This window comes from Pyrus communis, chromosome 5, assembly GCF_041283825.1.
Source record: "Pyrus communis isolate YQ-2024b chromosome 5, ASM4128382v1, whole genome shotgun sequence".
NCBI lineage: Eukaryota > Viridiplantae > Streptophyta > Magnoliopsida > Rosales > Rosaceae > Pyrus > Pyrus communis.
The window spans coordinates 14402501-14416420 of record NC_142569.1 but is presented as its reverse complement, the minus strand read 5'-3'; the positions used below and the strand labels follow the sequence as shown (position 1 = coordinate 14416420).

The 13920-nt window shown below is 37.3% G+C and overlaps 3 protein-coding genes and 1 pseudogene across 3 annotated transcripts in view; 2 read left to right on the top strand and 2 right to left on the bottom strand.

Moving 5' to 3' along the window:
* Positions 1 to 3030: 3030 nt before the first annotated feature.
* Positions 3031 to 5619, top strand: LOC137724840 (uncharacterized). The gene is made up of 2 exons (XM_068463513.2): positions 3031 to 3469; positions 5240 to 5619. Exons 1-2 carry the CDS (start codon positions 3129 to 3131, stop codon positions 5514 to 5516), a joined length of 618 nt encoding a protein of 205 aa, XP_068319614.2. The 5' UTR covers positions 3031 to 3128; the 3' UTR covers positions 5517 to 5619.
* Positions 5620 to 8500: 2881 nt separating this feature from the next.
* Positions 8501 to 10729, top strand: LOC137726899 (expansin-A20). Its single transcript, XM_068465852.2, has 3 exons — positions 8501 to 8940; positions 9649 to 9967; positions 10183 to 10729. Exons 1-3 carry the CDS (start codon positions 8796 to 8798, stop codon positions 10484 to 10486), a joined length of 768 nt encoding a protein of 255 aa, XP_068321953.1. The 5' UTR covers positions 8501 to 8795; the 3' UTR covers positions 10487 to 10729.
* A 654-nt stretch (positions 10730 to 11383) lies between these two features.
* On the bottom strand, positions 11384 to 12446 carry LOC137724839 (protein THYLAKOID ASSEMBLY 8-like, chloroplastic; annotated as a pseudogene).
* Positions 12447 to 12959: 513 nt separating this feature from the next.
* The window catches only part of LOC137724838 (disease resistance-like protein DSC1), a 23244-nt gene continuing 22283 nt past the window's right edge, over positions 12960 to 13920 (bottom strand). The window contains exon 7 of the mRNA XM_088693386.1: positions 12960 to 13920. This exon is cut by the window's right edge and continues 455 nt beyond it. Within this exon, the coding sequence (XP_088549512.1) occupies positions 13175 to 13920 (746 nt within the window). The 3' untranslated portion in view covers positions 12960 to 13174.

Sequence of the window (13920 nt, the reverse complement as noted above, 5' to 3'; positions counted from 1 at the left end):
TGTAAAATTATCCTTACGCCCATTCTCTTTATAAAATAACATCTCTAATTGAATGTTTTTTTTTTCCAAAGAGAAGTCCTTTGCCCCCTATAATTGCATCTGCCGTATAGGATTAGCATTTCCATGGCTGCTTTTTTTCTTTCTATTACCACAACCCATCCATGGACTTGGGATCCAAGAGATCATTGCATAGACTTGAATTTGCCAAGAGAATGTTATGCAAGCTTCAATTTAGTCCTTTTTAAATCGAGCATTTTCATGTACTTTTTAAGAAACTTTGAAGTGACATAGGGCTAAATGTTTTGCTGCTATGTTAATAAACAAATAAACAAATTGGAGCTATTTCGAATAAAAAAGGTGCAAGACATGCCACCCGCTAGTTCATGGTTAACATTGAGCAATCTTTATTTGCACCAAGAATCAAGTTTTATGTCTTTGCAGTACTAATCAAAAGTCCTTGCACTGGTGTTTTGGAGCGCATACAAACGGTATAGAAAAACAAATACAATATAATATAACAAGTATGAAATTTAATCCAAAGAAGAAGCAAACAAACAAAATATCCAAAAATCGAGTCATACCTTAGTTAAAGAATTAAAAACTTCAAAATCACCATCCATCAATAGAAAATCTTGTTTTTCTCTATCAGAGCTATTAGGGTTTTAGTTGGAATGAACGTAAAATAAATAAAGAGTGATGTTAGGGGTTAGTTATAGTATGTGGGTCTATTGATAAATTTGATTTTTATTATTAATTTCATTTTGTACTTAATAGTAATTATGCAATAGGGTAAAATGGATAATTAACATTTAAAATTTAAGTTGGGTATAGAAAGAGGTTAGATGAGTTTAAATAAAATTTCTCTTTTCCAAAACAATACTTGCTACTTAAATATGAGTAGGAACTGCTACTCAAAACTCAGGCCTCGTTTGGCAGCTCGGACTGTACTGACTATTTCTGTCGGATAGGATAAATAGCCACCGGATAGTACTGACTAAATTAGTCGGGTGTTTGGTGCAGTATCGGACTAGCGATCGTATTATTTATACTGTGTTTGATATTATACTAGATAGGAGGCATCAAACTTTAAAAAAAAAAAAAAATTAAAATGAAATCATTTTTTTGTTCCCAGGTCTCTCCGCACCCCCCAAACACCCTCCCTCTCTCTCCCTTCTTCTTCCCCAACGATAGAAGAATCCCAAATAATTGTTCCCCAGCTCTCTCCGCCACACCCCCCAAACTCCCTCCCTTTCTCTCCCATATTCTTCTTCCCCGACTAAATAATCCGGACGTTTTGGTTGGTTTTATTAAGCGGGTGTATACCGTATTATCCTATCCGACCGGTTAAATTAATCCGGTGCTTATTTAGTACGAGTGAACGCCAAACACCCGGGTCCGTATAACTAATGCTATCCGATCCTTTATCCGATCTGCCAAACAGGGCCTTAGGGTTGGTTTGGTATTGATGTGCTTTGAAAAAAAACTGTTTTGCTGTGCCTTGAAAATAAGCAACTGTGAAATAAAGCAGCTGAGTGTTTGGTTAACTTTTTTGTAAAAGTGCTTTTGAAAAAAAAAACAGTATTATAGTGTTTGGTAAACTTTTATGTAAAAGAGATGTGAAAAAAAGCTGGTTTTTCAAAGCTGGGTTTTGCAGCTTCTTGTTTTTGGCTTTTTTTCACCCAAAACTGTGAAAAAAAGCTGAAGCTGAATGTTTACCAAACACAAAAACAGCTCTCAGCTTTTTTTTATGCCAGCTTTTTTCAGAATGACCTCAGTACCAAACCAAACCTTAGTATTTAATTCACAGTGCTTTGTGCTTATGATCAGAACCGTTCATACTATGAATCACATTGTAAATATCATCTCTGCACAAAAATAAATTAAAAATAAGATCGTTTAGTCAATCTATTGTAGCAAATACATAGACAGTTTGTAATGCTTTTACCAATACCGTTCATTTTTTTTAAACAGTTTGATGACTAAATAACCTTAGTTTTAATTGATTTTTTTGTAAAGGCGATCTTTATATGGTGATTTATAATATGAATGGTTATGATTATAAAAACGAAGTTCTATAAATTGACAATGAACAATTTTGAGAAATTTTGAGTAGGAGTTCCTACTCATCTTTGAGTAGCCAAATATTGTTCAATTTTCTATAGAAGATGAAGGTTTCTCAAAGCAGTTTTCTCACAGCAAAAGTAAAAGGAATATTTTCATTAATTACCAAATGAATTTTACACACCCTAATATATAGCCTTTGGGTATGTACAAATCCCCATAACAAACTAACCGAATAATAACAGCTTATAACAAACTAGTAACAAACTATAGTCATGACTTGACATCTTCATCTTTACACCCCTTCAAGCCAAACTGGGAAGAATTTAAGGTTCCAAGTGAAAGCTTGGACTGTAGAAACAGAAACCTTTTCTTGGACATACTTTTAGTTTGTATATCAGCAATTTGATCCTAACTGTAAACATATTGCACTTGAACTAAACTGGCAACAGCCAATTCTCGAATGTATTGATAATCTATTTCAACATGCTTAGTGCAGACATGGAAAACTGGCAACAACAAAATACGTTAATAACACAATACAATGGTATGACAATATCCACCAGACAATTTCCTAAATCAAGGACCTTTCTATTCGTTTACCATAAATAGACATCCATCCATTACGGCACAAAATCTCCAAAAAGTTACAAAAAAGTTATAGACTTCAACCCCCATCAATTATTTTGACAAAAAAAAAAAAAAAATCCCATCAATTATCGTATTCATTCACAAATAACATCCCATATCTCACAACACAAAATCCAATCTTTAGCCACCTTTTTCTGATCACCAAAAACATTAAAAAAAATTAAAAAAAACAGACCGCACCGCTTCAAAATCCCAGATACACCCTCAAGACACTCTTGCATCTTCAGTCGTCGTTCCGTAATTTCCTCCAACTTGAGTGGCAAGTTACTACCCCTCTTTCAAATACTCTCCCACCACACCACACCCACACACCACACCCACACACCACAAACCCCTCCAAAACTCGTCCCATTTCCCAAATTCCCCAATCCCTACGTTTCAAGCTCTCCTCCCTTCCTCCCCAGATTTTTCCAAAAATGGAGGACTACATGCGCGGCTGCACGCGGAAGCTGGCGCTCTGGTACACCCGCACCTTCAAGCCCATCATGACCCACGACGAGCTCGAGCCGATCATGGCGACCCTCGGCTTCGTGGGGCTTCCGCCGTCGTCGTCGGCGGCGGCGACGAAGGAGTACGTGTTCTCCTCAGCCGGAGGTTGGCGGAGCAAGTGGGCTCCCCCCGCGGAGGCGCCGCTACCGAGGCCGAGGCTGCCGTACCCGAGAATCGACGGGCTTCATATCTATACGTACCGGGCGTTTATTGACGCCGTTAACTTTTACCTCAGGATGAGCGACATCTCCGATCTCTTCCATGTAAGGTGAGTGAAGTGCCGTTTCTTTTGTTTACTCTTCCCGATTTTCTATTTTAACTAATTAATTAAATTAATTGTATTTTATTTTTTTCCTTGTTTTTCGCTGATTTTATTTTTGCTGGGTTTGTGCAGTGCATGAGTGTTTTTTTTGTTTGTGAGTGTTTGTGGGTGTGTGACGTTGATAGATAGGATTTGGGCTTCTTTGTAATTTTGTGCGGCGAAAAACATGTGGGGGCAATTTTTGACCAAGTCCTCCAAAAATTTGTTGAAAAAAAATATACAACCATGCTTCTCTCAAAAGCAGCTGATGCTGAAAAACAAATCATAAATCACAAATAGACACGTGTTTAATAATTGAAATTGGAATATAACTAGACACTCATTTGTGATTGTGTTTTAGTAGCACCAAGCCGGCCTAAGGGTAGCCGAGGCAGTGGCCCGCCTAAGGCTCTCACATCGGAGGGTCCCCAAATTTGTTTTTTTAAATATCAGAAAATAAAATCATTGGTAATTGAAAATGAATTGGTTGAAAAACTGGATTATGTAAATTCAGTTAGTACATTTCTGTCTAAAAATGTAAGGCGTGTAGTATTTAAGTGATGTTTATACATTTTTCCTTTTTTAATATTAATTTTTAGGGAGGTTTAATAAAATACTCTCGGTACTATTCACTTTTAACGAAAAATCACATTTATAACTTTCTCTGATACTATTTACTATACCTTTAAAAAGGGTTTTTCATTAAAAGATAATTTTTTTTAGACTTTTCGTTAATTTTTCTTAATTTTTAATGATATTTGATGTAGAAATAAATATTTTCATGTACCTGGCCAAATTATTTTTATTTATTTATTATTATTATTATTATTTTTAACATATCAATGTACAAAAGATCCGAGATCAGAGAATATTAGGTTCCCACTTCGAAAGCTGGCTTAGTGCCCAAGTTCTCAGGGCCAGCCTTGAGCATCACTTGATAAAAATATATAGTTAAATAACTAGAAACTTATACATGATTTTATTGAAGTTATGGTATGATAAGATTGATTTATCAAACAATTGACCCGATTATTGGTAATGGTATGCAACTGAACTAGGTTACTCGGGTTGTGTTTAGCTACTTGTTTGATCTTATCGAGTAATGCTGTTTTTAGAATGACCATGTGTTGCGTCACTCCTTTGATACGTATGTGAGTTTCATTTGTTTCAATCCTACGAAGGACGTGATGCAATGTATGCTCGGTTGAGATGGTGCAAAATGGTTTTCCTTGGTTGCCATTCAAAATGATAAAATGTTCGATTTGAAATGTTGTGAATAAAGAGGGGTGCGAAAATTGCGGCCTATTTGATTAATAATCATATTGATAGTAATCAAGTAGTCGTGTGCACGTGTCTCATTTTTTTGATACAAATGATATTATAGAAGGGGAATTAAACATAGGAACTCTGGAGTAGGTTTAAACGTTCTTAATTACTTGCGTTATGAGTTCCTTCCGTATAATATATGTAACTTAATAAAAAATAACAAATAAGATAAGAAATAATGTGATTTATATGTTTACAAAACTGTTTTCTTATTCAATAATTTAATTATAATGTCTGAAATAAACTGCAGATTATGGACTTAATTAATCTTCGCGAAGTCTACAATTGATGTATTTAACAGCTTTATATTCCTGCATTTTTGCCGATTTCATTGTCATAAAGTGCCAGATAAGATATTTATCTGAAAAGTATAAACTGAGGTTTTGATTCTACTTGTCTTGTACATTGCAGAGGCATGCCGCTCCATGATCTCCATCGAATTAGCGACAGAAACCGGAAGTGGCGCAAAATGGAAGAAGATGACAGTGTGTTTGTTTACAGAGAAGGAACACTAGATCAGGCAACATTCAATCTGTATCACTCTACTAATAAGAACATCAGCAACAGCACTGCCAGTAATGGTAGCAGCGGCAGTACCGTTACCAGCGACAATTCTATTGTCATTCGGGAGAAAGGCAACAACACCCCTGTCAGCTGCATTGTTCCGTTGAAAGATATCATAGTGTGAGCCTCATACTCCATCAACATCAAGGTTGTAACTTGGGAAACACGGAAACGCAGAAAACCTCACAGTGATATTCATTTTATAAACCCAAAAGTTTTGCTCCCCAGTCGCTCCTTTTTTGTGTGCACCCAATTTTCGGCTCGTTTTTTTCTTTGGTTTTAAAGGGTTTAGGTCCAAAGAAGTGATTATTAGGACTGTCGCGTTTAGGTATAAAGAAGTGATTATTAGGACTGTCGAGTGTGGCAGCTTCTCAACGGGTGAGACCAACATTCATGGGTCTCACTCACAATGAGGAGCTGCCATATCCGGCAACGATGTATACAAAATTTCTCCTCCAGATGGGGAGGAAGAGGGTCTCGCGATCGAAGAATTGTATCTGAGTTAGTCGTTGGATACCAACTCAAAGACAATTCTCTGTTCGTCATAAGCAATACTTGTGAGTCTAGACAGTTCCCGGGTGTCCATAGAATCACATTTTCAATGTTTGAGCTCCATTGGAGCCTAGAGAATATAGAAGTGGGCTTTAATGCAACGGGCTTACGGAATGAGGCCTGCAACATGATAAAGAGGGCAATCGTCTTGTGGGTTTCACATGGCGGCTTGATGAAATAGCAAGTTAGCGACTAATTCAAGCCATGTCAAGGAGAACAATTTTTATGGTATAAGTTCACTGTCATCGTGATCGTTTGTGTTAATAATATGATGTTATATATATATTTTTTGTTTAAAATAATGTACAATTGCATGATTTGCAAAAAGTATATTCGCACAAAAATCAGTCTAACTCTCACAATGTTATGCCAACTTGTGTAAAAACGAGTCCAAAATTGAGTCCGTGTTTCACATGTGTAAGTAACTTGGCCCAGACCACTTAAGAGTTGTCTTAACACTTGCTATTTTATTAATGGTCTACAGTTGTGAAGCCAATGATCCATAACTCCTAAATCTATCTAACCCTAAGAAGTAAAACAAGGATCAAACTTCTTCTTTTAAAATATTTGTTGGTATTGGCTTTGTTAGATGTAATTCCTTTGTATTGGAAACACATAGAGATTGTTTTAATTGTTGTTTTGTTATATGACATATGATTGACAACGAAAACGTTTGACCCTTAGGAATCCAATCATATTAAACGAATCCAAATGAGCCGGTTCCGCTATTAAAATACATAAATTCGGACCAGCTCAAACTTGTTTACAAAATAAACAAGTCGAGTCTGAATTCACCAAAAATGAACCCGACTCAACCTGCGCCCCCTCTAATACAATGTCATGTATAAGTCTGTATATACATATCTAATAATATAGTGTCAAGCATAAATCTCTATACATATTATTTTAGAACACAACGTCGATGTAAACACGTTTCACATAAATTGTTCTCCATTAAACACAATTTAAAAAAATGGATCAATTGTTGGATTCGTTATCTTTATTACTATTACCAAATCAAATGACCGTTAAAGGATGAATTCTCTCTTTCGAATCATTAAATCCCATAAAGGATAAATTCACTCTTAGGAATCCTAATCCTTCATTTGATTTTGGAAAACAAATTAAAAGAATCTTTGGAATTTGTTTTTCATTTTTATAAATACTTGTTTCAATGTTTATGAATAAGTGTAACTTGATGTCTTACCTTTCACTAGTACTTCCGTTTAGTGGTATGCTCTAGACATATTCTTGCACTTTTCTTTTTCCATTTTTTTTTTTTTTGGATTTGTGATTGTTGGACATTCTGTTTCGTTCATGTTTAACTTCGGAACATTATTATTGTTTCTTTAGCGTTTGTATATTCCTTATGATTGTTGTTTGTTGTATGACTTTTGGAATACATGTTTCCCTTATGTTCTTGCATATTTATATATTCATGGTTTTCGTCACTTTCGAGTGTCGGCCAGCACGTGTCATCTAAGTGTCATTTGGATATCTGGGTTGGGGCGTGTCAACGAGTTTGACACTATACGATCTGTTAAGATAACGGGTATAACACGAACACAACAAACACGACCTGTTTGACTGGTCTAAATACAATGTAGGTATGGGCATACGAGTCTTTAGACTCGTGGACCCAGGCTGTATTGTTCGGCTGTAAAAACGAGTCCAAAATTGAGTCCATATTTATGTGCAGGTAGCTCGCCCCGGACTGTTTAAGGATTGTCTTAATACTTGTCATTTTATTAGTGGTGCACAATGAAGCCCATAATCCATAACTCTATATCTATTTAACCCTAAGAAGTAAAACAATGAAACTTGTTTCTTTAGAACATTTATTGGTATTGGATATGTTAGACATAATTTGTTCGTAAAGGAAACACATAGAAATTTTTTCATGTAGTTGTTTTGCTATATGACATATGATTAAAAACGAAAACATTGGACCCATAAGAATCATATTGTATCAAATGGATCCGAATGAGCCGTTTTCACTAATAAAAATGCATAAACCTAAACCGGCTTGGACTCATTAAAAAAAAAAAATTTGGATCCACCAAAAATGAATCTGACTCAACCCACGCCCACCCGCAATATAGTGTCGTGTATAAGTTTATATATACACATCTAATAGTACAGTGTCAAATACAAATTTCTATACATATTGCTTTAGAAACCAATATTGATGTAAACACGTTTCACATAAATTGTTCTCATAGACCTTTCATCTGATTTTGAAAAACAAATTAAAAGAATCTTTGGAATTTGTTTTTCATTTTTATAAAGGTAACTATTATTAGCACTTTAAAAATCACATTCTATACTCCTTATAAATATATTTTTCTTTCTAATTATAAAAAGTTTAGAATGCGAAATGAAAATTTTGAAGTACTAATAACAATTTCCTTTATAAACACTTGTTTCAATGCTTTCCGTATCTGTGTCTGCCACCAAGAGTGAGGAGCCAAATGCTGGCGCCAAAGCTTCCTTTCGAGTCTCAATTCCCCGCTTAAAAAGCACAAGAAAGTAAACTACAGCTTCCATCTTTTCCATGGAATAGGGTCCAAAACCCTATTGACTCATTGACCATCATACCCCTCTATCTTTCTCCCTCGCAGAATGTGCCCCCAATGTGAACTGTGGACGCCATTGTAGGCTGCTATTTGTCCTTTATCTCAGCAGGGAGATTCTGGTCATTTCGCCCCAGAAAGAGGAAAGCTTTCTTGTTACTTCTTCGTCCTTCTTCAATCCAGTTGCATCAAAAGGAGAAGAAAAGTAAAAGCAACCCATTTGATTTCAAGTACAAGCCATTGCTTCCCCGTAGATTATTAGTTCTCGTTTTTCTCAAATGGGAGGAGCCCTTCAACTTCAAGCAGCTGCATTTCTCTTCTGGGTTTTACTGTGCGGCAGCATTGCTGCTGCCCAGGATGAAGAAGAATGGAAGACGGCCACTGCAACATATTCCAACGAAACTGATGGGTCCATCATTACTGGTACTTTCCTTGTTTCAGCTGCAAAAAAGTCTCAATCTTTTCTAATGTCTTACTGATTAATTTTGCTCCATGTTTACTAGAAGAATGATGTCGATGTAGCGGTATTCTAAGTCAATCAAGCACTGTTGTGCCGAAAGTTCAAATACATGACCTTGCTTGATTGACTTGAGATACCGCTATAATGGCATCCTAATTGTTGAGTTACAGGAAGGTTTTTCTCCATATTTGCAGTTTTTCAAGGTCTTTTGCATCATTACTGGTACTCTTCTTGCTTCTGGAGCAAAAAGGTTGTAAACTTTTCGAGTTTTAGACTGCATAAGACACCTGAAAACTGCTTCGTGAAATTGCTTGAGCTTACCTGAAAACTGTTTTTATTGGGCGTTATTGAAATGTAAATTAATCTAAGTACTTTCAAACTTGCCGAGGTGCCCGCTCGGCAACGGAACTATGCTTCTGGGGCAAAAAAGTTGCAAACTTTACACGTTTTTGACTGAATAATACTACATGTTTCTGAGAAGAATGTCCCTGCAACCGGGATGCCAGTACATTATCCCTAGCGAATAACACAAATTTCGTGTAAACTAACTTTCTGCAGTGCTTGATTGACTTGTGAAATCGCCACACTGGCATCCCAGTTATAGGTAAGTTTTTGTTTCTCTCTGGATTTAGAGTTTTTCAATGTCTTTTTTTTTTTTTTATTTGTTGCAGAAGGTGCGTGTGGTTATGGTGACCTTCACAGGATCAGCTATGGGAAGCACAGTGCTGGGCTGAGTGGCATTTTGTTCAACAAAGGGAGTACCTGTGGCGCTTGTTACGAACTGAGATGTGTTGACCACATCTTGTGGTGTCTGCAAGGGAGCCCCTCTGTTATTCTCACTGCTACAGATTTCTGCCCTCCGAATTTCGGGCTCTCAAAAGATTATGGTGGCTGGTGCAATTTCCCCAATGAACACTTTGAGATGTCTGAGGCAGCATTTGGTGAAATTGCAAAGAAAAAAGCCGATATTGTGCCAGTTCAATATAGGAGGTAATGGAGAAAGTTAGAATTTTTCAAGGAATTGCTATTTATACTCCAAAAAGGGCATCCATGATCCAACTGCACTTATAAAGCATAAGCAAAAATTGTACTTTGATCAGTGCAAGATGTCTTTTTTGGAGTGCTGATAATGGCGCTTTTTTTCCTTGGATTCTGATTGCGATATCTTGCACTAAGCAAGAAGCTCTGTGACTTTTTGTGTGCAGGGTGAAGTGTGAGAGAATTGGAGGGATAAGGTTCCTGGTGGGTGGGAGTTCTCACTTCTACCAAGTCCTAATCACTAATGTAGGTTCAGATGGGGAGGTTCTTGCTGTGAAAGTGAAGGGTTCAAGGACCGGCTGGATACCGATGGCCAGGAACTGGGGACAGAACTGGCAGAGCAATGTCAATCTTAAAGGGCAGCCTCTTTCGTTCGAGGTAACTGTAAGTAGTGGAAGAACACTAACATCTTACAATGTTGCTCCAGCAAACTGGCAGTTTGGCCAGACATTTGAAGGGAAACAGTTCTGAAACAGAACATAGATCAACTCATGGTCATGTGTCCCTTTGTCACTTCAGTTTTTTCTGCTGTCCTATATAAAGTTTAGGTTTGTGGTCAAAAAGAAGAAGGGAAAATTGTAGGAGAAAGTTGAAAAAATGGGAATACGAGGTCCCAGTTTTGTCTTTAAGGATATGATGCGTAGAAAGTGTAGTACTTGATGGAACATGTAGTTATTTAAAAGTAAAGTTATGCCCCTCGATTCTTCGGTATAATCCGACTTTAGTGGTTATATTTCTTTATTTTTTTAGTTGTTTTCAGAGATGGGTTACCAATTAACATGTAAAAATGCAGAGTATTAGAAAGAGAAGGAAAATAAGCAGTAAAAGTAAAACGAAAGAAAATATGAGACGGGTTCAAATTTCAATACACTTGAATTATCTTGCAGTTCTCTAAATTTCAGTTTGAGCGTCCGCTGTTGCACCCTTATTTCTAGTTTGTCTAGCACTTTCTGTTCTACTGTCATTAAATCCGTCCAGCTAACCAACTGTGCAGCATAAGTCTTATGTTCTTGCTCGGGAAAGTACTTTAATACGTGAACACCCCGATATAGGCAACTAATGCAATATCACCATTTCAGTATGCAATCTATTTACTAAGAAGTGCTAATGCAATCCATTAGACCGATCACAAAACTGAAAAGTAGGGAGAAAAAATGAGTTTTGGAATGCTTATGTTCCAAGGTATATGTTATTCTGTACTACTGAAACTCTAGAGTGAAAAATGAGTGAAAACATGCAGGTAATTGCTTGCTTCTCGAAACAAAGTCCTACAAAGAACTAACTTGATCTCAACGGAAATCACATGAAATGCAACTAGAGTTTCTTACATATTTCCTGACCGAAGATATCATATGATCTATCCAACCGTCACTGATGGTTCACTGTCATTTCTTTATTCTCCCTTACAAACCCCAGAGTCCCCATGAATCTTTTGAGCATCCTGCCTTACAATACCCGAACGACCTGTCTCTCCCATCGACTCTAGACCATTAATGAGTATTCTAAAGGATGACTATCGAGTTCACACCCCGCCTCTTTCATCGAGCAATGACACTCGAACGCAGGTTTAGGGAGGTAAAACTTATCAATGTAGTCATTAGAGCATTAAATGCCTCAATTTCAGGCTGTAAATTAGTTTCCTTTTTCAAGTACAAGCAAAGAAGTTCAACTTGTTCAAACAATCCATTGCTAGCAATTAATTTAATCATATCGGAATACAGTGAAACCTGTGGCCTGTAGCAATGCTCCTTATGAACGTCTTCGAAGACCTGTATCAAACAACGAAGCAATGATATAACAGTAACTCCTATCAAATGACGAAGCAATGATATAACAGTAAGTCCTATCAAATTTATTGACATTGTTGATTATCTAGGTTATAGAACGGTTCTTTAGAGCTGCAGCGTTACGTTTTAAAGTATTAAACTTTAGTCTTAAAACGTAAAGTCCCAGCTGTAAATGTAGATTCTACGTATTAAAACAATCAACCATGTTGATATTTATTAAATAGGATCAAAGTTGAAGAATTTGGGGAGAACTGAGGTTCTCTCAACGCATCATGTCGACGTGTTGTACACAGAGCCAGACTGGCTTATTGGAATTCTTATATAAATGGGATTAGAATTGAAGATTACCCAATTCAACGTTCAAATTAAGTTCATGGAAAAACAAACTGAAAACAAAACTGAATTGCAAGTAAGACTTCAAAAGCAAACCTTGAGAGCCAAGAAGCATTTGTCATGGCGGAGGAGGTTGCAGAGGACGGCCATCATATTGAGCTTCAGCCACCGCCAGAACTTGGGGTCGAAAACATGGTTTGAAAAGCTCTGGTTTTCTGGGCTCTCTCCAACGCCTGCACGGTCTGGATGGCTTAGATGCTGAGGAACCTCCCCTTCTGCAATGGCCTCGGGTTGTTGCTTCTGTCTCTCATTGTAAAGGTGGATTTCAATCTCTTGGAATTTGAGGGTTGCACAGATGCAGGGTGAGGATCTGTGGAGAGGGTTAGGCTTTTGGGGAGAGAGGTGAAGAGGGAGAGGGCCAGAGGGGTCGAGTTTATCGATCACTTTTAAACAAGTACTGTGCCTTGTCATTTGTCTGTGTTAACAGACAACGGGAAGCATTTGGGATTCACACGGGTTCATTTTGATGGATTCCAATGTAAAAGGTCTCTCTTAAGTATGTCTGTAACGGATGGATGACTTGACATAACTATCCGCATATTTACGGTTGAAGGAAGGTGGTTAGCAACAAATGGGTTACAAATAGCATAAGAATTGGTGCTGCATGTCTATTTGGAACGCAAAAGCAATAACTCGGTGTGAGAAAAAAATGAGAATAATATCAATTTCTTGCAAATCCTTCCTTACAAATAAACATGTCCTTCGAAGAATTTCATTCTCCAATTTCACACTCTCGAGTTCAAATCTCAACATTCAACCTTGACTATAACTACAAAACTACGTAGAGAACCAAGACAAGCCATTGTTACAAATTTAAAAACAACAGATATAAAACAGAAACAGAATTACAAAGATTTCATAGACTAAACAGAGAATCAAGGCTTAAAAGAAGCAGCTTTTTGTAAGATCAAGTTTGTGCTTTTGTATTCCGCACTGTGCTTTTCTCAACAAACAAATGAATCCAGATGAAAAAGTACTTCTACCTTGTAAACAGGTGAATAAAGCAGTTTCTTGCTTTCCCTTTTGAATGTATGAGGAACTTGTTCCACTTGTGCCTTATATAAGAGCCAACAATCTTGCTTCCACTTGCAACAAACGCATCACAAACTCCTTGGCAATTACAGAAACCAAGTTGCTCGTGATGGCGTCGGGAAAATTCATATTCATCGTAGCACAATTGTGTGAGCGAAGACCTTAATGTCGGTGCGGCATTCTGAGGCGAGCTGCCTTGCCTTTCATGAATTAGTACCCCTGGGAGCTCTGGTAAAGATTGCAGCCTCTTGCCGTTGGTTAAGCGTAGGACAGACAGCTGAGAAGCTTGTTTGGTGCTTGCAGGTATGCTCCGGATCAAGGTTCCACTTAGGTCCAAATCTCGTAATGAGGTTAAGCAAACGAGGCGATCAGGGATTTCTAATATACCGCAGTAACTGAGGTTCAGTTCTTCCAAAGAGCGCAAACCTACCGAGAAGGGAGGCAACATTTTAAGCTTCAAACAACCACCAAACGTGAGAGTTTGAAGTGAGTTTAAGTTATAGATGCTATTCGGGACAGACTTAAGGTTTCTGCACTGGTAGAGCTGTAATGTCTGAAGCCCAATTAGATTTTTAATCGACAAGGGTAGCTCTTTAATCATGGTTTTTGATAAACAGAGAAAGTTTAGGTGCTCCATAGGCTCCAATATTTTTGGGAAGTATTCAAATTTTGAGCAACTGGTGAGGTTAAGTC